The sequence below is a fragment of the Cyrtonyx montezumae genome, unplaced genomic scaffold (genome assembly GCF_038088225.1).
Source record: "Cyrtonyx montezumae isolate F1298 unplaced genomic scaffold, pur_monq_1.0 scaffold_2, whole genome shotgun sequence".
Lineage (NCBI taxonomy): Eukaryota > Metazoa > Chordata > Aves > Galliformes > Odontophoridae > Cyrtonyx > Cyrtonyx montezumae.
In genome coordinates this window covers 60,382,887-60,405,882 of record NW_027071936.1, presented here as the reverse complement: position 1 = coordinate 60,405,882, position 22,996 = coordinate 60,382,887, and the positions used below count along the sequence as shown (strand labels likewise).

Below are 22,996 nucleotides of genomic sequence, written 5' to 3'. Positions count from 1 at the left end.
GATAGGGAACTTATCTCCTAACGTAGGAGAGTGAAAAGAAGGAGTGATAGCAGAACTACAGAGCAGAAGCAACTATTACATCATATCCAGCAAGGGAGTGTAACAGCTTAAAATGACAAACACTAGGTGGCAGGGAGTTCATCTTCCCTTGTGGATGTTCAGTGTTGTGCAGTACACCAGAACAACACCAGCTCTTGGCCATAACATCTCTGTTTTCCAGAAACAAGCAGTTAGCAGGGCTGACACTCATGGTTTGGGATGTTGCATTGCTGAGTAGTACTTAAAAATTTTTGATGCCAATTATGTTGTGAGAATGCTAAGGGGAAGAAAAAATGAGGTGCATTGAAGTAGGTGATGAAGAAATTTGAAGTCTATTATAGCACACGCTGCTTCCCCCTGTCAGAATTTACTGAGCTCTACTCATATTCTCCATGTTTTCCCAGCTTCCCAATGAAAGGGTTGAGGAATCTCAGTAATCTAGCTGTGGATTCTCTTCCATTGGAAGTGATGCAGATTCCTGTTCTTATTGAGGACCTGATGCACAAATTCGTTTTCAGAATTGACATTCTGAGGAACACAGAAAATTTTGTGCGTGTAGGGAAACATACCAATATACTTCTTTTTTCCATTGCCAATTGACTTCATGATGATGGCAGATCATGCAAGAAAATATAGAAGGTAACACTGAAAATACCACAATTGCTCATCAAAAACATGGATAACTTCACGTTGGAGGCAGCAGGCCCTGCGTGAGCGCTTAGCACAGCATTGCTCATGCCAACACTATGCTACACTAAGGCCTAAAGCGACCCAGCAGGAGGTGACCGCGGCCTAGCAGGACCGGTTAGCTTCAAATTACAAAACCAGCTGCAGTGCCATCGGAGCAGGGTGCTCGGAAGCAACAGAGCTGCATTCACTTTGCCGCCCCAGCTGCGGCACAGATAACCCACAGCTGCGCTGATCAGCGCACAGATAACTGGGAGTCCGTAAACACAGCGGCGTGAATAATTCACGCCTCGTGTACCTAAACGTTTGCGTCTTTAAAGAGAGGGTTACGGGTGCGGAATAGGACTGATCACGGCCGCAAGGAGCGGCCCCGGGGATCGGCGGCTGCGATGAACGCGGCCCGCGGAGCGGCCGGAAGCCAGCTCGGCTCGGGGCTGAGGACCGCTGCCCGGGGCCGGAAGCGGGGCGGGGCCGCGCGGATCACCGCCCCACGCTGACGTACGCGGCCGCCATTCTCCGCGCCGCCGGGCGGCGCTGCAGCCAATGGCGGAAGGGCGGGGAGAGCGGCGCTGTACGCCGTTACCGGAGCGGCGGCGGAGGGTGAGCACGGCGGGATGGGGCCGTGGAGCTCGGGGCGGCGGGGGAGGCCGGGAGCGGGAGGCCGGGAGCGGCTCCCGGTCGCGGTGGGGGCGGGGCGGCCGGGCTGGGCGGATCGTTAACGTTTTGTGGGGGCCTGCGGGCGCCGCGGGGCGGGCAGCGGCTCGGGGTGTTCTCGCGGCGCCCGTGATCCCTGGGAGCCGAGCGCGGGGCCTCGGGCCCGGCCTGCCGCGTGCTGCCCGCCGCCCGTGTGGGCCTCGGGCCCGGCCCTGCCCGAACACGGTGTCCAGGCCCGCGTCCGGGCGGCTTCTGGAGCACCGCCATGCCGGAAGGGCTCTGCGGGCTTAGCCTGCGCTGTGCCCTCGCGGCCCCAGCAGACAAATGCGTCTTGGGCTGCAGCGTGAGCATGCCCCTCTGCTCTGCGCTGCTGAGGCCTCACCTGGAGTGCCGCATCCATGTGTAGTGTCTTCAGCAGGGGAGACGTGGATCTGTTGGAGCACAGCCAGGCGGGGCCGCAAGAGTGATCCAGGGGATGAGGCGCCTTTCCTATGAGGACAGGCTGAGAGAGCTGGGGCTGTGCAGCTGGAGAAAAGGAGGTGACCTGAGAGCGGCCTTCCCGTGTTTAAAGGGGAGCTACAGGAAACGAGGGGGCAGACTTTTAGCAGGGACTGTGGTGATAGAGCGAGGGGAAGTGGTTTCAAACAGAAAGAGTGGAGACTTAGATTGGATGTTAGTGAGGAGGTTTTTCAGTAAAATTAGTGAGGTGCTAGCGCAGGTCAGGCTGGGTGGGGCTCTGAGCACCTGATCAAGCTGTGGCTGTCCCTGTTCATTGCTGGAGGAATAAACCAGCCTTTAAAAGGTCCCTTCCAACTCAAACAATTCCGTTCTTTTCCCTAAGGAGAAGATCCCACACCTCTCAGTCTCCGTACCAGCGCTCCTGTAGCACCCAGCGTAGCAGTGCTGCCTGGTGGGAAGGGGTGCTCCTGGGCTGCAGGTTGTGCCTCAGCCTGGCCCTGGGCACCACTGCAAAGAAAGCCACAGAACTTGTTTCTTTTTTCTATAGATGTGTGACTTTGTTATTTTTCTGTGCTCTCACTGAGGGCTCTTAAGAAAGGAAGTGAGGAGCAAAATGTAGAGGCGTAGCCTGTCCTGCTCTCATGAATCCTACGTGTGCTTTTGTTTGGGTGACTTCATGTGAAGCCAGGAGTTGGATTTGATGATCCTTGTGGGTCTCTTCCAACTTGGGATTTGCTATGGTTCCACAGTTGTGTCATTCCTGACTTGCACATACCGAGTCTCTGCTGTCTTCAGCACATTGGCAGTGCTTAGAATGTTTATGAAGTCAAGTCTTGTTAGTGAGAAATGCAGGAAAGATCTGCTGCTTGCTGAAGCACACAGGAGGTCCAAACTTATTTCTCAGAGTCATGCAAGAAAAGCTTTTGGTTCATGCTGTATGGACAGTGTAGTTTTTAGGAATGCAATTGAACCATTAAATGAGGTCAGCTTGAACTCAGTGGAAATATTTTAGAAGAAAGAAGTATTAATGGGAGACTTAAGCCATAAGTATTATGGGATGTGATGTTACTCAACTCCTGCTATTAATGTCTTTTATTTAGATGACTTTTCCTTTGCTTTTCTCCTATACTCTCTATCTAGAGAGGCTGGTAGCTGTAGTACCAAAAACATCTGTGGGCCGACTAGAATAAGCCTTGAGCCTTGCTGTGAGGACAAAAGCACATAAGATTTGGGAGAGGTGAATGACAGAGCAGTAACTGCAGTAACTGGACGGCTCAGTAGGTGAGCAAGGGTGAGCAGTTCATTCCAGGAATGCACCATCCTGCAGTGATGCAATGCAAGCTCTCTTCCATGTGGAAGTATTTATGGGCTTGCTGAGTTTTCTGTGAACTTCTTGCTTTTAAAAGGAATAGAATATTGAAGTTCAAAAAAAAAAAAATCCTCATTCTAGAATCTGGAATAGCTTTCTGAGTGCATCTTGCTACAAGCATAATAGATGACTTTAATAGCTGCAGCTGGAATGATTTGATGCTTCTGGTTTGGGGTTGCACCCCCAGTGCCTGTTTGTTGGGAGCTGGGTTGAGCAGTGTGCTGGAGGAGGAGCTCACAGGCTTTGCAGGTTGATGTGGCTGTCTGGGCCTGTGTGACAGATAGTGCTGCTGAGTGGTGCTGGGACTTTAAAACCTTTAAGAAGCACTAATTAGTGAGCAGGTGCCTAAATGAGAAGGATTTGTGGCTGTTTAGTTTACTTTTCTTCTTATATAATGGTAATTTGATCTTTGTTGTAACAAAAAAAAAAGTAAGCTTGGCTTCATTTTTCCTCCTCCTCTTTGTGGTGTGGATGGTTACTGCTGGGAGAAGCCAAGAACTGACTGTGGAAGTCTACAGCCGCACAGGGGAGATTTGTTCTTACAAGAAAATGATGTTGCTGGATCAGGAGATGTCTTCCAGTCGTAACAAGTTCCAGCAGTCTGGTCTTCTTCACTAGTGACTCTTGTGAATGCTGGTGGACCTTCCCTCGGTGGGTTGTTGTGAGGTGGTTTTACAATGGTGAGCTCCCTGTGGATGTTCTTCTTCCTTCTTTAAAGAAGCTCCCAGGGAAATTCAGATTTGAGCCCTTGGCAACTGGAACAGGGCAGGAGCATGGGGGCTTTGTGTAGCTCTGTGTTAAGTGTGGATACATCAGTACATCAGGTTGCTGTAAGATTCCAACAAAACCAATTCCAGCTGTTGATAATTTGAAAGTAAGCTTGTATGAAGTTAAATTCTTTAATATCCTAGTATATGCCCTAGCTTTTTATTCTCAGAGTAGTTTTCCAGCTCTGTGTCAGAGGAGAGCTGGGAAGATGTTGCTTGGCTTTCTGGGTGAAGTTGGCATACAGAGAGCACAGTGGCACAGTGAGTTTATGTGCCTCATCTGTTGCTCACCCCATTACCTTCCTGCTGCATGGGGCATGCTTTGCCAACTTTGTCTTTGCTTTTGGCAGTAGCTGTCAGATGAAAGTGGCCTCTTGTCTTTGGGTGACTGCAGTTTGTAGGGACTCATGTGTGCCAGGGCTGGGTTTAGGGCACGTGCTTTTTTTCACATCCCTTGTGCTGCTTGCCTTCCTTGCTTTATCCCCCTCTTCCCCTTGTCTCCAGAATAAAACCTGTAACTAGCGACCATACATAGGAGAGAAGTTGTACAGCCCCTGAAGATGATGATCATAGAACAGTGCACCTGCTTTAGTAAAACAAGCCTTGGTGAGGCCGAGAGGTGGTGGAAAAGCTTCATGAATTGGGAGGCAGAAAGAAATGTCAAGCTGTAAGCAGTAGGGTGAGGTGTGCGTGCTGCACCCAGACACAGCACGGCAAAGAAGTGGGAAGGGGGGTGTGTGTGAGTTGTACGTGCAGGGAGCATCTGTTGGGCTGACTGCAGCTGCTGGGGGTGTGCATCTCACTGAAAGCAGACCTCCACGGGGCTGTTCTCTGCCTCTTTAAGCCCTTCATTTCTGCTTTGGGTACAGGTGGTGAGATGTGTGAGAGCTGGAGTCGGTGCTCAGATGTGTGCTCATCTTCGTGTCCAGAGGAGCTAGGAACTCTAGGGTGTGGTTTGCACAGAGACACAGTCCTATACAGTGAGCCACAGTTGGCACCTTTCAAACCGTGGCCGTGAGCCAGAGCTGTGACCAGAGCAGTGAGCTCAGCCCTGCTGGGTCAGCCAGCAGTGAGCTGCCTGCTGAGCAGGCCATGACCCTCGCCATTGCAACTGAGCAGTGTTTCTCGAGTGTTTCCATGCAGTGATTTCTGTTCTCTCTTGCTTTAGGTTCCTTTCGAGCTGCTTAGCTCCCACGTGTTTTAATCTGGCCGTGGCTTGGAGAAAAGAGAACTGCTTATCTGTAATTTTTGTTCTCTAAGGATGGCTTCTTGTTTCACGATTCCCAGTTATTTCTGCCCCCACACAAACATTACCTGCAGATAATTGGTTGTTTTTTCAGATAAAGCTTAATTGGAACTCTAGTATTTTTGTGGCTCGCTGTTAAACTTATTCTGGGGCTTAGCTAGGAAACTAGTGTGCCTAAGTGATGCTTCACACCCTGCTCTAGGGCTCTGTGGCTCTGATAATAAACTTTTGGGACTTCCATTCCAGCTCTGGTCAGAAGCTCAAGGCTCAGAAACAGCATCCTTAAGTTCAGTTGTATTTGAGAGAACAAGAGTTACAGATAGGTAATCTTCTCTCTTCTTTTCTTATAGGTTTGGAAGAACGTCATTCTAAGATACTGAGAAATCTGGACTTTTTAACAGTGTACTTCCTAAAGAAATATAAGGAATTAAAAGTTGTAGCTACCTTGCACTTAATTTTATGGTATTTGTGCCTCTTATTTTTTCTGTAACTTTAGATCAAGAAACACCATGAGTACAGTAAGTATTTTACTGATCAATGCAAAAATGATTCTTAAACTACGTTGTTTATCATGTCTGTATAAATCTTTTCAACACTTTATTGTTTTTACAGTTTGTTATTACAGCTTATGCTGTAACACCAGATTTCCATTTGACTTCATGTGCTGTGACAATGAAACATTTCTCATCTCTAGGTGCTAGCAGTGTTTCAGAGATACTTGCAGCACAAGAACTTTAGGTCAGACTGATTGAAATGCTTGGCTGGAGGCTGGCACCCGATGTAATTATGAGCTCATCTTTGCATGTAGACCTTCAGATTGTGGTGTGGCTTTTTCTCTTTGTGTCTGAACTGGTGAGAGACCTGGCGTGACGTCTGCTCCTTGGTGTGATCAGTTCAGATAGGAGTCACCCATACCACTGTTATGCTACAGACTTCTAGCAGTGTGCTTTGTCTACCTTGATAAGCTGACCTTGATGCTGCAAAAATGAGGGCCTGTGTGAGTATTACTCCTAAAGGGCATGCTAAGGCTTTCTTCTCTCTTAGACTCAAAGAAAGCGCCGTGGAGGATCAGCTAACTCTAGGCAAGCTCAGAAACGAAGCAGGCTGATAGCTTCTACCACAGAGATGGCCTCGGAAGGAGAGCCAATAGAACTGGAAGAAAGTGGTAAGCTTTCTTTTTTCCTTTGTAAGAAAGCAGACCACTTCCGGAGCGTTGGGATCCACTTAGCACGTGTTTTGCCAATTTCAAGGCCCTTGAAGCAGAGGGGAAAGCTGCTCCTTTAAGAAAGGACATAGTGTGGAAGCAGTAAACAAAGCTGACAACTGTTTAAGGTTGTTACTGAGGTGCAGTGCTTTCACTTCCAGAGACAGATGAATTAGGAAAGAAAGGTGCACATGTGCTGCTCAGACATCGGTTATCTCGTCTGATGCATTCCGAGTTACTGCAGCTGCTACTTCAGATAACAGCAAACTAAATTTGGGAACTTGCAAGTGTTCAAAAGATATTAAAAATTCTGTGTCAGTCCCCTGCGGGGAGGGGCCCTGAGCCAGCATGTTTCACAAAAGGATCTGAATTTAAAAAGCCTCTTTAGCCTTCTGAATAGGTGCTTAAACCATCTGCTGAAGTTTTAAGGAAGGATTAGGAGTTTGCTGTGTATTTGGCTTAGGTGAGACGTGGGGGTGGGACACTTATGGTGTGGCTCTGGAAGACTCTTAGGTCCCATTTGATTCACATTTTACTGTGTGATGAGCACTCATCTATTAGATGTATGTGTTGCTGTGTACCTCTCACAAGCTATTGATATATCAGAGTATGTGAGGTCAGTTGCTCATGCACTGCAATATGCAGAAGCACGTATACACACTGTATATGGACTGCTGAGAGCAAAGCTTGAGTGAAAAGTTGGGTATGTTAACAAAGAGAAGAGGGATGGGGCTTCAGCCTGTTTCACTGCACTGATGGGTGACTTTACTCCTGTGATCTCTAATTTGTGTTCTAACATTGTTTTTAAGCTGGTGAAGAAGTAGTTGATCTCACATGTGAATCTTCTGATCCTGTAGTAGTTGATCTAACTCACAATGATTCAATTGTGGTAAGTAGTGGCACGCTTATTTAAATGCTGCAGTCAGAGGGGTTCTGTGTTGTGCTTGCTGCTCATAGAGTAAAAGGATGAGTTCTAAGTTCAAAGCTGCCTTTTCCATATATGAATTCCATTGAAATGTGTGTTCTACATGAGGAGATCTGTACAGTGCAAGTAAATGGGTACACTCACTGCAGAAGTCTTAGTCTTTTCAAGGCTGGGGCTTGGGTCATAGCTTACCAAGGCCTTACTTTTTCAGAAGATGAGCTTCTAAGTTTGTCTACTGGCATCTAAGTAGGCTACTCTAAGGGATTAAAGCAGGGCTCTTATTTAGCATTTCAGAGCCCACATCCAATCCCAGATGGACCTGTGAATATGTCTGTATCCATGAATATGAGCTGCAGGTAATGAGCACAATCTGAAATAGTTTGCTCCTGGTCCTGCGGGTATGTACCCATCATGGATCATGTTGGTAAATGCCATTTAAAGTTGAAGCTGTGAGAAAAGTTTCAAATAAAAATGCCAGTGATTTAAACAGAAAGTCAAAGCAGTAAGTCAAGCAATGAGACTTCAGCTTGACAAATACGAAGCATCCAGGCATCTGCAAGGTGCCTGACCGTGTTAGGAACTAGTTAAACTGCTTACTCTAGGAGGTCTTCAAAAATTCACTTTTGTTACTGTTGTTGTTAAAGCTTGAGCAGTATTTGAACACTTTCTTAATCAAATAACATAGTGATATCCTAAAATGTAAATTAAATTAAAATTTTAATTGAAATTAAAAGTTTGCTTTGTTCTTACTTGTTTAGCTGGTACTTGTATGTGAAACTTCAGTGCATACCAACATCTAATCTTATTTTTCTTTCCCTTCCCATGCTGTGTGTATTGCCTCAAGATTGTTGAAGGTGAGTTTCCATTTTACGAGTGATAAAGGAATTGTCCTGAACTGCCTTCTTCTTTTCCAACAAGCCTGAGCAGCATGAATTGAAACTGCTTTCAGGAAGAGGCAAGGAACAATGCTGTAGTAGCTGGCCAGTATCTTAGAGAATGGATTCAGTCTGTGTTTCACAGTCTCTGTGAGAGCTGATGTAAAGTATCAGAAATCACATCTATCAGATGTTCTCAGAATGCATTTTTCTTCTCCAGTGCAGAAGTTCTCTAAGTGTGAAGTCAGTAGTCCCTTGAGTTAGCATTTGTAGCAGTGGAATATCTGCTTTGAATGAGATGATGTTCAAAGACCTTATTAGCCTGTACTGCACTGCAGGAAATGAAGTAGAAAGATATCAAAGGTTATAATCCATTATGTGGTTGGACACTCCTCAAATGTAGTACTGATTAGTACTATCAAGTTGGGAGTTTTCTGCTGCAGGTGTAACTGTAAGTGTAGACAAAACATAACAAAATTAATCCTTTCTACCTTTCAGGCCTTGTTGTGATTGCAATACCTGAGGAGTGTTATTGAGTTTTAGCTGCTGACTTAGAATGTAATCCATTTGGGGCTCTCAAGGAAGCAAGTAAAGAAGCAACAAAACAAAAGCCCCACATGCGATAGAGTTTATAGCTCAATCATTCTGCAAGAATAACTTAAATTTTGTGGTTATTTATGTAATTGTAATCAGTGCTCCATGATTGGTGTTAGTGATAGAGCAAAGAAATAGATCTTGTATGCAGTTTCTCATGGTTAAAAAGCAAACAGCAGTTCTATAACCTCTGGGTTTTCCGGGCTCAGTAATTTTTTTTCTGCTCTTGAGTGAGTGCAAAACCAAAGCAACTGCATAATTTAAATGTGCCACTTAAGCATCTCTTCTATCACTGGTGAAAAATGATGTAACCTTGTTACCAGAAGAGTGTTGTGAGGGGTGTGTGTGTGTGTTGGTACATATGGTCACTAATCCCCTGGATCAGGGGCTGGCTGCTGGCAATGATATCACTGCTCTAAGCAGTTTAGGTAATGGTGGGGGATGGTGCTCCCTTCTAATCTCAAGAGTTGTACTGTTCTGAACAAAGTGCTTGCTGTTACCAAACCTTTTTGCTCTGCTGCCTCACTGAGCTACTCAGAAACTTGAGTCTTCTCTGCCTATTTATTTATTTTAAAGAATCAAATAGAAATGTTTTGAATTCCTCAGCGTAGCAGGGTAGTGTTGCAAGGTTCTCTCTGTGTATTTTATGGTATATCTGACTTAATGCATAAATTGCAGAGAATCAGCAACGGAGGAGAAACCTCAGACTAAGAGGCCAGCGGCAGTCAGACAGCTGTGTGCTGAGCAGTGATGATGAAGATGAAACAAGAGATAATGATGTGTATGTAACGGATAAAGTGTCTCGAGAACTGGGACCACTGGAGGATGAAACTGCAAGTTCCAAGTATGTATGCCTTACAGCCTAATGAACATTGGGTTTTGCTGTCCTGTACGTGCAGGACTAATTCAGATTGTTATGGTCTGCCTTATCTTTGAAATCGTAACTCAATTAGTTTTCACTTTCAGTTAGTACAGCATAACATTTCACGTAGTGACAGAATGATATTGTTTGCACTTCTTGACTGAAAGCCAATGCAGGATGGATGTCTAACTGTGCATGCAGCTTTAACTCAGATGTGGTAAGGAAGGAGGATTAGTAACAATCTGTAGCTTGTAATGTATTGCTTTTACTACTTGTGCAAAGCTCTTGTAGTGCTGTGAAGATGTGGAAGTCTTTTCTGTTGGTGTGGATGATTTGGTTTCACAGTCTGTTATGCTATGAATGAAGTCAGCTTCCTTGTCTGTGCTTGTCATGTGTTCACAAGAAATCTGTGGGTATAAATATCTTTGCAAATGTGTTTTGGGGAAAAAAGTGGATCCAAATAAGGGCTGTAGTGTTGGCTTTTGTGTGTGTGCTTAGGCCATGCTGTCTGTGCTGTGTTATCATTAAGTGATAGTCTCTGACAAGGAAGTAGGTGAAACCAAACTGCAGCTGAAGTGTGATGGATAATAAACTAAAGGAAAAAAAAAGGTTTTTTGAATATGTATTTCCTAAGCACCTGCTGTATACTTAAGTATAGTCAAATTTAACAACTGCTTTAAGTCAGTTTTGGGGAGGGGCAGCTGTTCTCATCTCTCTAACAACTTTATAACTTTGAGCAGTTTCCCCATCTGACCTTATGTCATGAGGTACTGGGTCTGAGCCAAGTAGGTGGCATTTACAGTGCAGCTGATCTGCCTGCTCTGGTTACCAGGGAGTAAAGGCTGAGAAGTTAGCAAAAGACATGCCCGTAGTCTTCAAGCCGAAGAGCAGTGGTGGGGGGTTTTGTTTTGAGCTTGAAGTGGTCTGTCATGTTGATGAAGACAACTCAGTGTAATGGTCAGGGTGTGCTCACGTGCCTTCTCTGCACTGCAGTGTCTGCGGGCATTTATATGTGGCCTTCATGCTCAGATTTTTGGGGTTTTTTTTGGTCCCTTAGGCTCAGGTCCAGCTGTGTGGCCCAGGAGTCCTACAAGTTAAGACCTGCATTGTGTTTTAAAAACAAACCAACAGAAAAAACCCAAACTCAATGAATGTATCAATGCTAGTGATAACTCTTCTCCTTTCAAACTCGGCGAGGCGTTTTAAGGTGGACTTGGTAAGAGCCCATTGGAGCACGTTTTGAGAGGCAGCTCGATGCACTCTTCTTACCTTGTTGGTGTGCTTTGAGCCTTTCAGTTTACTGGAGGCCAACATGGGGGAGAACTCGGATGCAGGAACTTTGGTTTTCAGGTTATTAAATGTGCATTGTGAAGTTGCTTATAGCATATAAAAGCATGGTGCTCTTTGTCACTGAATTTGAGGACTTGTTCTTTCGAGTCTGTTTGGTTAATGTACCAGTGTACTGTTCAGATGCTTCAGGCTCATAGTTCTGTTAGGGGTGGGCCTTCCTGCTCTGTGCAGACAAGGCTGAGGCAGCTCAGTGCTGTGACTTGTCATGGGCAGGAAGGTGAGGTTACAGTTTCACACTGTAAATGGCTCTGTGGCAGACTACACAGTTCAGTTAGTGCTGCTCATGTGAAGGTTATCATCAGCTGTAATTAATTATTGAGTTGGTATGATAGCCTCTGCTTAAAGAATTTCAGCAGTTAAAAATGGAGAAATTAATAGAATTTAATTATGTATGTAAAACCAGGGGTAGGCCCCATCATTACTTGCTGCATGAATTTAAGATTATGGGATGAAGGATATCTCAAGCTTTCTATCCTTGTCATTAATGAGTTATATAAACTGTTGCTTAGCACGGGATGGCAGAATCACAGTATTGCAGGGGTTGGAAGGGATCTCTAGGGATCACTGAGCCCAACCCCTGCTAAAGAACGTTCCCTGTGGTAGCACAGATCAGTGTCCAGCCAGGTCTTGAGCATCTCCAGAGGAGATCCACCACCTCTGTGGGCAGCCTGTGCCAGTGCTGCATCACCCTCACTGGAAGGGAAGTTTTTCTGCATGTGCAGTAAAGCCAAGAGTTTATGGTATAGAGTTACTAAAGCTGCTTACTGTGATCACTTAAAATGGAGATTAATTGGTCAGTGGAAGTGGCGGGAAGCTCTTACTCTTGCTAATAGAGAACGTTAATCAGCACACAGAGTATGACACGTTCCCTCATGCAGGATTGTTCGGCGTGTGATGCTTGCAGTACAGCTGTCCTGGCAAGCAGAGGCAGGAGGAGGTACATCTGTGACTTCAGCTTAGAAGCAGCTGCCGAAGCTGATCTTCTGAACTGAGGGGTTTGGGGGAATATTTCCTTCTGTTTAGTGTGCGTTGCTTCCCAGACCTGTGTGCTGCAAGAACTGGATAACGTTTCCCAAGGCAGTAGTATCACGAGGGCTTCCTTTGCCCAAGAACCCTAAATATAATGTGGTGGTGTGTGTGGTGGTGGAGCTGCCGTGACTGTAGAGCTCTTATTCCAGTGCTGGCTGTGAACTGATGAGACTTGCCATTGGCCATTGTGGTATTGAGGTCATTTACCTGTAAAGCAGCCTCCAAATTCTACCTCTAAAATGTGTGCCTCTAAAATTTTATTCTAAATATACTATTTGGGTTACACTGAGGCCCCTCCTTAGGTGGGGGTAAATCAGTGAGAACACTGTGTAAGTTGTTAGATTTTTTTCCTTGGTCACAGCAGTAATTGATTTCTGCAAGACCAAGGCTCTGGTCACTGCTAGGACTGTAGGCCTGAAATATAACTGCTCTTCTGGAATGTGGCTCACTCTAAAAAAAACGAAGTGAAACACCCACACTTATAAACACAGAACCACAACAGAATCAACAGCTGTGCACTGTAAGTCCTCATTCTTCATGAAATCATTAACCTGTGTGTGTCTTGCACAGTGAGTTGACACAGAAACAGTTGCAGTATACAAAGAGAGCCACTCTGAAAACATGCCCTATGTAATCCTTTGCTTAATGAGGAAGGAGTTTGTATGTTACTGGGCTGGGATGCTGCTGAACTGGAATATGGGATGTGTTAATGTGTCAGTCTCTTTCATTTCTAGAATGAGTAGTTAGCAGAGGACAGCTCCATGGCTTTGTTACAAAACTGTTATGATGCCTTGAAATGGCTGTGCGTGTACTGCACAGCGTGCAGGCTGCTCTTAGTTCCACTGAAGCAGTAGGAGGAGGAATGAAAGCCAAGGAGCTGTTTCCCTTAGGTGACAGAGTCCCAAACTGCTTCCAAAGTGCAGCAGGTTGACGTAGTTAAAGGTACGCAGGGATCTTCGGATGAGATGTCATGACTCATCAGTGCAGTTAGATGATTGTGGCATTTTATGTTTCAATAACTGTGTACCATGAAACTGATGGATGTGTTTGTTTTATTCCCTTTATCACAAGGCCTTCTGGTACTGTTAGCTGTCCCATCTGCATGGATGGCTACTCAGAGGTAAGGATCCACATTGTCGTTTCTTATTGTTGCTTTCTTTTCAGTGGGAGAGAGAGTAGGGAAGAGGGTGAACTACACAGTGTCATTAGGATGTGTAGGGCAGTACAGACAGCATGAAGTGCAGCCTTGGGTTGGAACAAAAAGCAAGGCAGTAGTGTACACAGAGGGGAGAGATTACAAAGGCACTGGGAGCTGGGTTTGTTCTTACAGGAGTAATGCACTGACTGTGGGCACTGCAGTGCTGTTTGCCTGGTGCCGGTAGGCCAGCAGGGCTGAATCCCATTTGCCTGCTGTAGGGATGCTGCTCTAGCAGGGGGTTGGACTTGGTAATCTGCAGAGGTCCCCTCCAAGCCCTGCAGTTCTGTGAGACTCCTGTTGTGGTTTCTTTTCTTCCAGATTGTGCAGAGCGGACGACTCATTGTGTCAACCAAATGCGGCCATGTCTTCTGCAGTCAGTGCCTCCGCGATTCTCTTAGGAACGCCAACTCCTGCCCAACTTGTAGGAAAAAGCTCACTCACAGACAGTACCATCCGATTTATATATGAGTACTTGCATTTCTCAGGACAGATTCAACTGGATTTTGGGGGAAAATGTCATGTTTTTCAATGCTCTGAAGACTTGAGGAGCAGCAGGTTGTGCACACATCCAAATAAAACTGATTTTTTTGAGAATAACTCGAGGAAATAACTTTCCTTCTACTTTTTTAATGCGTGAATAAGAGGGGTCTGAATATTTTGTTATTCTTATTTTTGAAATGATTCCCACCCTTGCGTACTGATATGAAATAGCTGCCTGTCAAAATTCAGATGAACAATTTGCCGTTTCACTGCGCTTTTATTTTTATCCTACGACACGCTCGTTGTGCATTGCTTTCTGCTAAGTCATCTTTGCCCAAGTAGAGTAAGTTCTGTAACAGTGGATCATTTCATCATTAACTAAATTGGCATCCAGGGCAACGCAATAAATTAACCTGCTGTTAACCAGCAACCAGATGTTTGTTGAGCAGGCGGCTTGAAGGTGCAGATGTCTCTCTGGACTCCATGAGGTCTGTAACACAGCCCAGTCTGCAGCTGTACAGTGTGAGAGCACTGCCAGGAGTTCCTGCCTTTGGATCACAACGCTGAGTTCATTTTCTGTTTTCTGAAGTGATGAGATGGTCTCTTGGTTCACTGCTGTTCTGTAGAGCTCTGTCTCCTTGTGGCTGAGAAGGAGGCCGTGTCCTCTAGGCTTGCTAGTGATGAATAAGAAGCAAATTGTATGCTTTGCTCTTGTCAGCTGAATACCAAACTACCCAGGCAGATCTTCTTACTGTATCAAGTGTACCCAGTGCAATGCTTCGAGTTCAGTGCACTCACTTCATTGCTCTCTTCTATTGCTGTACTGACACACCTGACTGGTTTTAGCCTGATGCATAGGACTGAATCTTAAATAATTGTCACACTATAAATGGAGAGGGACAAGGAAGTTCATTTAATCCCTCTGCCCTAAAGGCCATACACCTTTCTTTGTGTGCATGATGTTGAGAGATGCCCAGTACCTGCCCTCAGAGAGCTGTTCTGTTTGAACAAGGCAGGAATGCACAAGTTTAGGCACTGTTGTCTAGTTACTTTTTTTTTTCCAGATCTGAGTTAAAAATGTCTACTTGTGAAAGCAGCTGAAATCTGCAGGCTGATGTGAGGTCCCAGATGAGCTGATGCAAATAGACAACTGAGATAATCCAGATTGGTATTTGGTGATCCACATGTGCTGCAGCTGTACCTATGAAGGCTGAAATTTGGTATGTAAAAAAAAATCCAAAATGAAACTGTCGGATGGCCTTTGGAAAATTGTGGGATGTTTAAAGAAACGTGGAAGTAGCACTGTGGGCACAGTGTGGCTGTAGGATGCGTTCAGTAGCAGTGGATCTGATGCTTCTTTGCTAACTCATCCTGGGGATTGGTAGGAAGCCTTTAAATAAAGCAGCTCTTTTAATTAGCCATCTCAAGTTCTCCGTTGAAGATTGCGTCCAAAGAGCAAAGTTTCGTATTAGGATGTTGAGGGGTGTTACTGGGTGTAACAAAGCACCCCAGATAGCGTTGGGTGAAGGCTGGCTGTGAGCAGCAGTACCTTCCCCAGCACAGTTTAGGGGAGCTTGGCTTTGGTGCCCGTAGTGGGAAGGCACAGGTTCTGCACCGTGGCAGTCCTGTAACCACCAAGAAGTTATGCATCTCGTTCCCATGTGCTCTGCTGGCAATATGAACTTGTAAGTGAAGGAATACAGCAGTCTCAGGGTAGCACAGCAAGGGCTGGAAGTTTTCATCCAAAAAACGATGAAATGATGATAGAACAGTCCTGAAGGTGACAGTGTGAATGGAGAGAGGCAGCAGCCCAGCATTAAACTGTGGGGATAGTTAAAGGCCACGAAGGGGGAGGAGCTTGGGGACGGCTTTCCCTGGGTGGCTGCTGCATCAGAAGGACGGGACTGAGTGAGGGGATGTAATGGATTACCTCTGGATGAGGCTGTGTCACATCCTTGTGGCTTCCATAGTTACTAGCTATAGCATGAGATGACTTTGCACAACTCCCTCCGTGTAAATACCACTTCATAGTTTGTGCTTCAGTAGCCCTAATTGGAATCTAGATACCTGAACTACGAAATATTTAACAAAAAAAGGGTTTTTTAGCTTTTGTGTACCCTGTGAAGTGCCACAGATCTGTGCATCTTAAGTTTAAGTTCTCAGTATGTGGAAGAATGCGACCTTGCATTTTCCTTTGTGTTTAAAAAGAAAAAGGAAACCCCGATATATTTGCGTTCCCGTGATGTTTCACATTGGCAAGAGCTGATAGATAATATAAAGACTTTTTCCATTCTGTAAATGTGTGTCTCGTTGTATATAGTTCAATTTTTCCTGTATTTAATTGTATTCACGTCTGTATGTCACATCTGTGTTGGACTCTGCTGGTAAGCAAACAGCTCTTTCAACAGGTGGAAATAAAAATAATTTGCTCAGTTAAGTATTGTTCCTTTTAATCGCCGGAGCACCGCTGAGTGCTGGGGCTGCTGTGCATGGCAGAGCTCGTGGTGCTGTGTGAGCAGCACTGCTGTGAGCTGCGTGGGGCAGCAGGGAGCAGCGCCTGTGTGGTTTATACTCCAAGCAAGCTGGAGTGATGCCACTGCCTTGTAGTTCTTCCCTTGTGCCTCTGGTTTGCATTCTGTATTCTTTCTGAATGGAGCTTCTGCCCTGTGAGGAGAGGGGAAGCAGTGTTTCTGTTGAGACTGGCTGTGTCTGTAAGCCACGTATAGAGCACGTGGGCTGGTGTCACATCCGTATACAAACACAGAGCTCTGCTTGTACTCCTGTTTATTCCATGAGTGTGACAGCTGATGTGTTAGGGTGGACCTGATGCGTTATTCTGAACCATGATGCTGCTAATGAAACTCCTTACGTATGTGTGTTTTCTGCTGACCTTCGTTGCTGTGACCCATGTTCCAACGCAATTTCCCTAAATCATTTATTAATGGGAAAAAGGATCACAGCTTCTACTTCAGCCCGCAGCATTTCCAATGCTGACCATGTGTTTGTGCCCTCCCCTGCTGCTCGCTGCTGTGTGGGCAGATGTGTTCTAAAGCAGCCTGGGGTGGAGGTTTAGTCACTCTTTGAACAAGGCTCTTTAAAAGCTTCCTAACCTGCCACATTATAGGGTGGGTGTAACAGAAGCCTCCCAGTGTTGGAGAAAGCACCTTCTGTGTGATGGGGGCTCAGGACCCTGGGAAGGGGCTGCGCAGTGCTGGTTAGAGAAGGGCTCGCAGGGCAGCTTCCCACCGCTCTGGCTGCAGTACATTTTGGGGTTTCTGTAGTGTCCTGCTGGTGCTCTTTCCTCGCAGTAAGCACTAGGCAGTGCAGTGCCTCACTAACCGGTGTGCTGTGGTTGCTCTCAGGCCCATAACAGCCTCAGAGATGGCAAGAGAGGAACAGTGGGGATGGCTGGGGATCCTGGTGGGGCATAGGGAGGGGGGCTGGGTTTTATTCCAAATGATCTCAGTGCCAGCAGAGATTAACGGGCAGCACAGTATCACAGATCTCTCCCTAATGGCTCCAGGTAGGCAGAAATCTTTCTACTGCTATAAAGGAGCTGAATGAAACTCTGCTAGAGGAAAATAACAGGTGTGAATTTGGAGAAGGGCGGCGATTTGGTTGGAAATAAAATCCCTGTGCTTGACAACACACTGAAGTGATGGGATAAAGCAGAGAATTACTTAAAGCGTCACTGCAGGGGAGGGCTGTGAGGTGGGATGAAGCGTGCCATTGCCTGTTCAGCAACCAGTAATACAAACTGCAGGCAGAAAGAGGAGAGGAGAGGGAAACAAATTAACTTCCAAAAACGCTGTTGAGGTAATGGGGAGGTAACAGTTTTCCTGTTGTTTGTTCTAAGGATGTGGTTGTTAATCCCACAGCCCTGGAGGGACACCAGGCTGGGTGGGTGCTGCCTGCCAGCTGAGGGGACCGGTGGGTCCGGGACTGGGAACTCAAGGCTGAGCTTAGCGGGATGGAGAGCGGCGGTGGATGAACTGCACATGTGAATAGCAGGGCTCCCGCAGTGCCCCTGCCTTGTTCATGTTATGTGCATGTGCCATCAGATTTATGTCACTGTACAGCAGTCTGATGTCTCATTTCAGGTCTGGCTGTGATTAATTGAAAAGAAGCGTAGCTCCTGAAAGCTGCATCACATATCTGCCCTCACCCTCCTCATGCCTGTTCTGAGCCCCGTGTGTGCTTCCAAGATTATAAGTCAGTAAAAGTGAGCGTTGCAGAATGTCAGTGTGCTGGAAGCAGGCTTGAAGGCTGTAACGTTCATGAGCAGATGCAAACATCAAGAGAGACATCCTGAAACAGCGTTGGTGTTCCCTGGTGCCCCCTGCACTGTTAGAGCTCACAGATAAGTGCGTAACCTGCCAGTCTACACCACGTGCTGCTGAACTGGTGCTGTACCCTAATGCAGATGTATATCGTGCCCTCTGGATGTACCGTGGTGCTATGGGAAACTCCAGCCCACATAGCAAAGATGACACGTGCCAGTGGGACAGTGACTGCTCTCTGGATGCCCACGCTTATTGCAGCTCATTATCTGCCTGTGTTTAATTTGACTGTGAACTCTAGGAGACTGGGTAAGACTTCCCTGTGAAGTGGTGACCTTCAAATTGAGCATGGCACTGCTGTTACTCATTTTCCTTAGTTGCTGGAGTCAGGTGGCACAGGTGGTCTCTTACTGGAGGTCACGGCCGCCCTGTGAGACTGCGTGCTAACGTGCTAGCAAGAAACGGGGACTACGTCCGAGCGTGTGCAGGATATGCTTATGGTTTCCCCACAGACTGATCAGAAGGAAAACTGAAAGGAGGCAAACATCTTCTGGGGTGAGCTCCTGTTTGTTTCTGTAGGGCACTGACTGAAATGTATTAAGCAAGCACCCACTGCCTGCAAAACCACAGGGTGTTGTGAAATTCGGAGCTCATGGAGGTCAGGAGGAAGACTCCAGGGGGGCTGAATCAAAATAAATGTGTTTTGGTTTGCGGCAGACCTCTGGAGGAGAGGTTGGAGAAAGATGTTATTCCAGAAGAATTTCTCTGGGATCTGAGGCATCATGTGCTGCAGGGAAAGGAGAGCACACCTCGATCCATGCAGCGAGGCGCCTTAAAAGCAGCACCTTCCTCCCATAACCTCAACCCCAGTGGGAGGTACCGACCACATTTGTATCCATTGCATTAGAGGACAGTGCTAAATGAGGACAAATGATTAATTCAGTTGTTTACAATGGAGTTGCAGTGCTTACTCCCAGGTGTAAAGGCTCGAGTTGCATTAGAGAACACTCACCATCTCACAAAAGAAATGCCCTAATTTGCCTTTTTTTCTTACCAGCCTTCAAGAAATAATTGCACACCACATCTCAGAGGGAGCTCACTGCTATTGCAGCCAGGAAACGGGGCTGGCTGGGCAGCTATAACCACATGGTGCTGGGACACAGCACAGCCTCCTCTGCCCCATGTTGGTGTGGGAGGAATGGCCTCACCAGCCCAGGGTGAGCGGCGCACGAAATGGCAATGTTCTGCCTCCAGTGGAGAGGGCTTAGGTATTAATGATGCACAGAAAGGCATCATAGAGTCAGAACTGAGTTGAAAAATCCTTTAAAGGTCATTTGACTCAACTCCTCTGCAATGAACAGGGAAACCTACAGCTCCATCAGCTGCTCATAGCCCCATCCATCTTTACCTTGAGCGTCTCCAGGGCAACCACCTCTCTGGCTAACCCGTGCCAGTACTTCACTACCCTTAGCACAAAACATTTATCCACATATCCAATCTAAATTTTAATTTAGAACTTTTAATTTGAAACCGTTTTCCTTTATCCTATCCCAACAGACCCTGCTGAAGAGTCTGTCCCTTTCTATCTTCTAGCCCCCCTTTAGATACCAGAAGGCCCCTATCCAGCCACAGGCATAGCATTTGTCTTGCTAAGAACCAAGGGAGTGCTCCTTGTTTTGTCCATATGGCCTTGAGAAGAGTTGGGAAGGGATTGCATGTGATAACCAGAATGAAGTGAAAAGCACTAATTAACGTCATTATTTGGCAGAGCAGAACTCTGTTGTCAGAACAAGCTGATTTCATTGAGAAGATAACTCTGTTTGTACTGTTTGTTTTTATTTATTGGATCAGAGACCCACACTGGGCATCACAAACATCCCTGGTGCTGTGGGGCTGTGGCCAACTTCCCCCACTGCAATGTCAATGGGGAAATAAGGGAAAATGGGCATTGGCATTGCCATAGTGACTCTGAGACTGGGCTTGTGGAGAAGGAAAAGGTTACAGGAATCCAGGTGCATCCAAAGCATTAATTGTTAAGAAAACACTTCAGTTGATACTTTTTTTAAAGAAAACATTTCCTTCATTTGTGCATAGAGGCGTGGATGACCTCACGTGCGTTGTGTGGGGCATTTGGAGACCACCTCTGTGCTGAACTGTAGGACACAGGACCTACAGAGGTGCACTCCCATTGCACATGGGCCTCATCATGTAAAAGAAGGAGTAGGTAAAAAACCTGACTTATCTCTCATCCCCTTTGCCTTTTGTCACTTCCTTCCTAACCAAACTTGTGCTTTCCACTCGTGTCCTCCTGGCTTCTGCCCTTTCTTCCTTCCTCAGATTGCTGATGTTCCTCATGGGACGCAACAAGCAAACTCAGCCAGTCCCTTCCCTGGCCCATGGCTGAACCCAAATACACTCACATTTCCCTATAAACCCCCCTGTGATCTCCACAGCTGGCAGCTGTCCGACACTGGGTCCCCAGCATCCCAGACCGCACAGTGTCCTCAGGATACCCGTCTCGTATCTCCTCCACTTTCCCTCTTCCTTCTGCTCTGACCAACACCTATGGCTGAGGGTGAGACAAAGCCATCATTGCCCCAGCCCTCCAAGGACGCCACGAGGGAAGTGCTGTACAAACTCACGAGAGGTAACCAGGTTTTAACACTAAAATTGCTATGGGTTTGTAACTGGTAGAACTGGAGGATTTATTACACTGCTCCAAGGCACTGTTGTAGTATTTAACTGCCATTTAAAAAAAAAGCTCATAAACTGATCTAATTAATGCTCGGAGGATGATGCTTCAGCAAACTATCACAAACCCTGTACCAAGGCAGTGGATATGCATCTGTTTGCTGCAGGAATGCTGAGCCATCTTTACTCATGATCACACAACAATGAGTATAGCTTTTAAAGCTTTGTCAATATTAGATACCACTTCTTAACGCTGTTTTACAGTGATCTGATCAGTGCTTCATTTATTTTCCATCATATGATTCCTCTGACTTCTAACACGATGCTACCATTATGTTTTGCAGGAGAGAACCATCATTTAGTTTGGCTAAGGCAGCTTTCTGACAGACCAACCTGCTCTGTAGATAATGAGCCTTGCCAGTTGTCTGTGATTTATTCTGAACACAAACTGCTGGATAATGTGCTGGAGAGGCTCGGAAGGAAGACTTGCAGAGTTAGTATTTCCATGTTGTACAAGGGAACCTGAGGCAAGGAGGGTAAATAAATGCCCAGAGTCAACGTGGCACTGCAGGCTCTACACTCCCCAGACTAGAGCAGTAGCAGCAAGTGCTGTCAGATGGATAACCTGGGTTGGACTGATTTTGAAAGGATTTTCAACAAGTCTTCTTCCAGGAAACAAATGTCAAGCTGCCCCACTGCTAGCTTCCTAAGCTTTCACATTGCCAGAGAGGAATTGCTCTTTGACAAAGCTTTCAAATCCATTCAGGCTGAATCTGCTTTCCCTCCTGGATTTCAGTTATTAACCATGATTTTTATCTCCGGTGCGTCCAACCACCGTATGTTCTTAACTAAAGCCACTTTCCACTTCTTCCTTCTGTGTTTTGAGGCAAATAGAATTGCTGGAAATGTAGACATGCAGAAAGCCACCCCTCCTTTGAGACGTGCAGGATTTCCAGGTAAATCTTCAGCACAGAGCACTTCTCACGGCAGCATGCAGTTTTGCTGAAGCAATGATGTACTGTGGAGTCCTTTTCTATATCATTTACTTGCAGGTGTGTAATGAAATATCCCTTCTTTGTCCCAGCCTGGTTCCAGTTTTGTCACCAAGAAATAAAAGAGTTCTGATAATACACCCATCTCTTATCTGGCACAACAGCAAGGTCATATTTTTAATTTTGAGTGAGATGACGACAAGTCCTTCATTAGCCAAAAGGGAGAGCTGTAATATGGCCTGGAGAAGCTGAAATGGGATGGAATTACCTTACAGCGTGAAACAAGATTTATAAGTCTATCATAACCAAGCACAGCTCCTGCCTGCTTCCTTCAACTTCATCCAGCAAGAACTGGCTGCAATATTGGGATCTTTTTAAAAGTGGGAAGAAAAAAAATCTCATTTTTCACTTTGCCTTTGTTCAGGTACCAACAAGCCACCCCAGAAAGGGCTGCTCAGAGAGAGTCTCTTTCTCTGGAGATATTCAAAACCCACCTGGCTGCTTTCCTGAGTAACCCACAGTAGGGAACCTGCTTTGGCAGGGGGTTGGACTAAGAATCTCCAGAGATCCCTTCCATCCCCTGTGATTCTATGGGGAGAACTGAGCCTTGAAAACACAGTTTCTGAGTATTTAATGTTGTGGCACTGTCTCAGTTCTGTTCAAAATTCTTTGGGCACCATTCTGGAGAGACCTGGGAGTAAGTGAGAGGAAGACTGGGGTGATGCACCCAAGGACATGACTTGGAGTCTGCATTTTTAGGGTCTCTCAGTGTCCTCAGTAACACCAAGACCATCGAAACCCAGCAGCCACAGCCCTGTGCTAATGGTCTGCGCCCAGAAACCGTGTATGTTATGATGCCCAGTCCTTCTGAAGCTTTTTGTACTGCCGTTGCACTTCAGACACTGAACTGGTGCAGGAAATGTCTGTGTCAGCCTCCCTAATGCACAACTGCCTCCCTGCACTTACAGAAATGCTTCTTGCAAGCACATACTGTGCAAACATGTCAGCATTTATTAACTCGGGCCTGAGATGTGCAGCAGCCTTAGCCTACTCCAACAGCAAGGAAGATGATGTTCCACCCCCTGCAGGGCCAGCTCTTAGTCTGCAAATCAAGCTATATTCTCGTTCTTCATCAAGTAAATTCCCTTTCTCTGGCAATTGCATGCCCTTGGACTGCTGCCAGCCTTATGTGAATGCAATTTGTCCCCTGGGAAATCTCCTTGAATATTTTCTCTCACGGGAATGGGAAAGCTCAGGATGATGACACACTGTATTCATTCAAATACCATACAATT

The 22,996-nt window shown here is 46.1% G+C and overlaps 1 protein-coding gene across 1 annotated transcript; it reads left to right on the top strand.

Annotated features, from left to right (window-relative positions):
* The first annotated feature begins 1,231 nt into the window (after window positions 1-1,231).
* Window positions 1,232-13,868, top strand: RNF4 (ring finger protein 4). Its single transcript, XM_065735849.1, has 8 exons — window positions 1,232-1,326; window positions 5,572-5,739; window positions 6,266-6,386; window positions 7,235-7,314; window positions 8,195-8,204; window positions 9,498-9,663; window positions 13,132-13,180; window positions 13,577-13,868. The coding sequence occupies exons 2-8, from the start codon at window positions 5,731-5,733 to the stop codon at window positions 13,724-13,726; spliced, it is 585 nt and encodes a 194-aa protein (XP_065591921.1). The 5' UTR covers window positions 1,232-1,326; window positions 5,572-5,730; the 3' UTR covers window positions 13,727-13,868.
* Window positions 13,869-22,996: the final 9,128 nt, after the last annotated feature.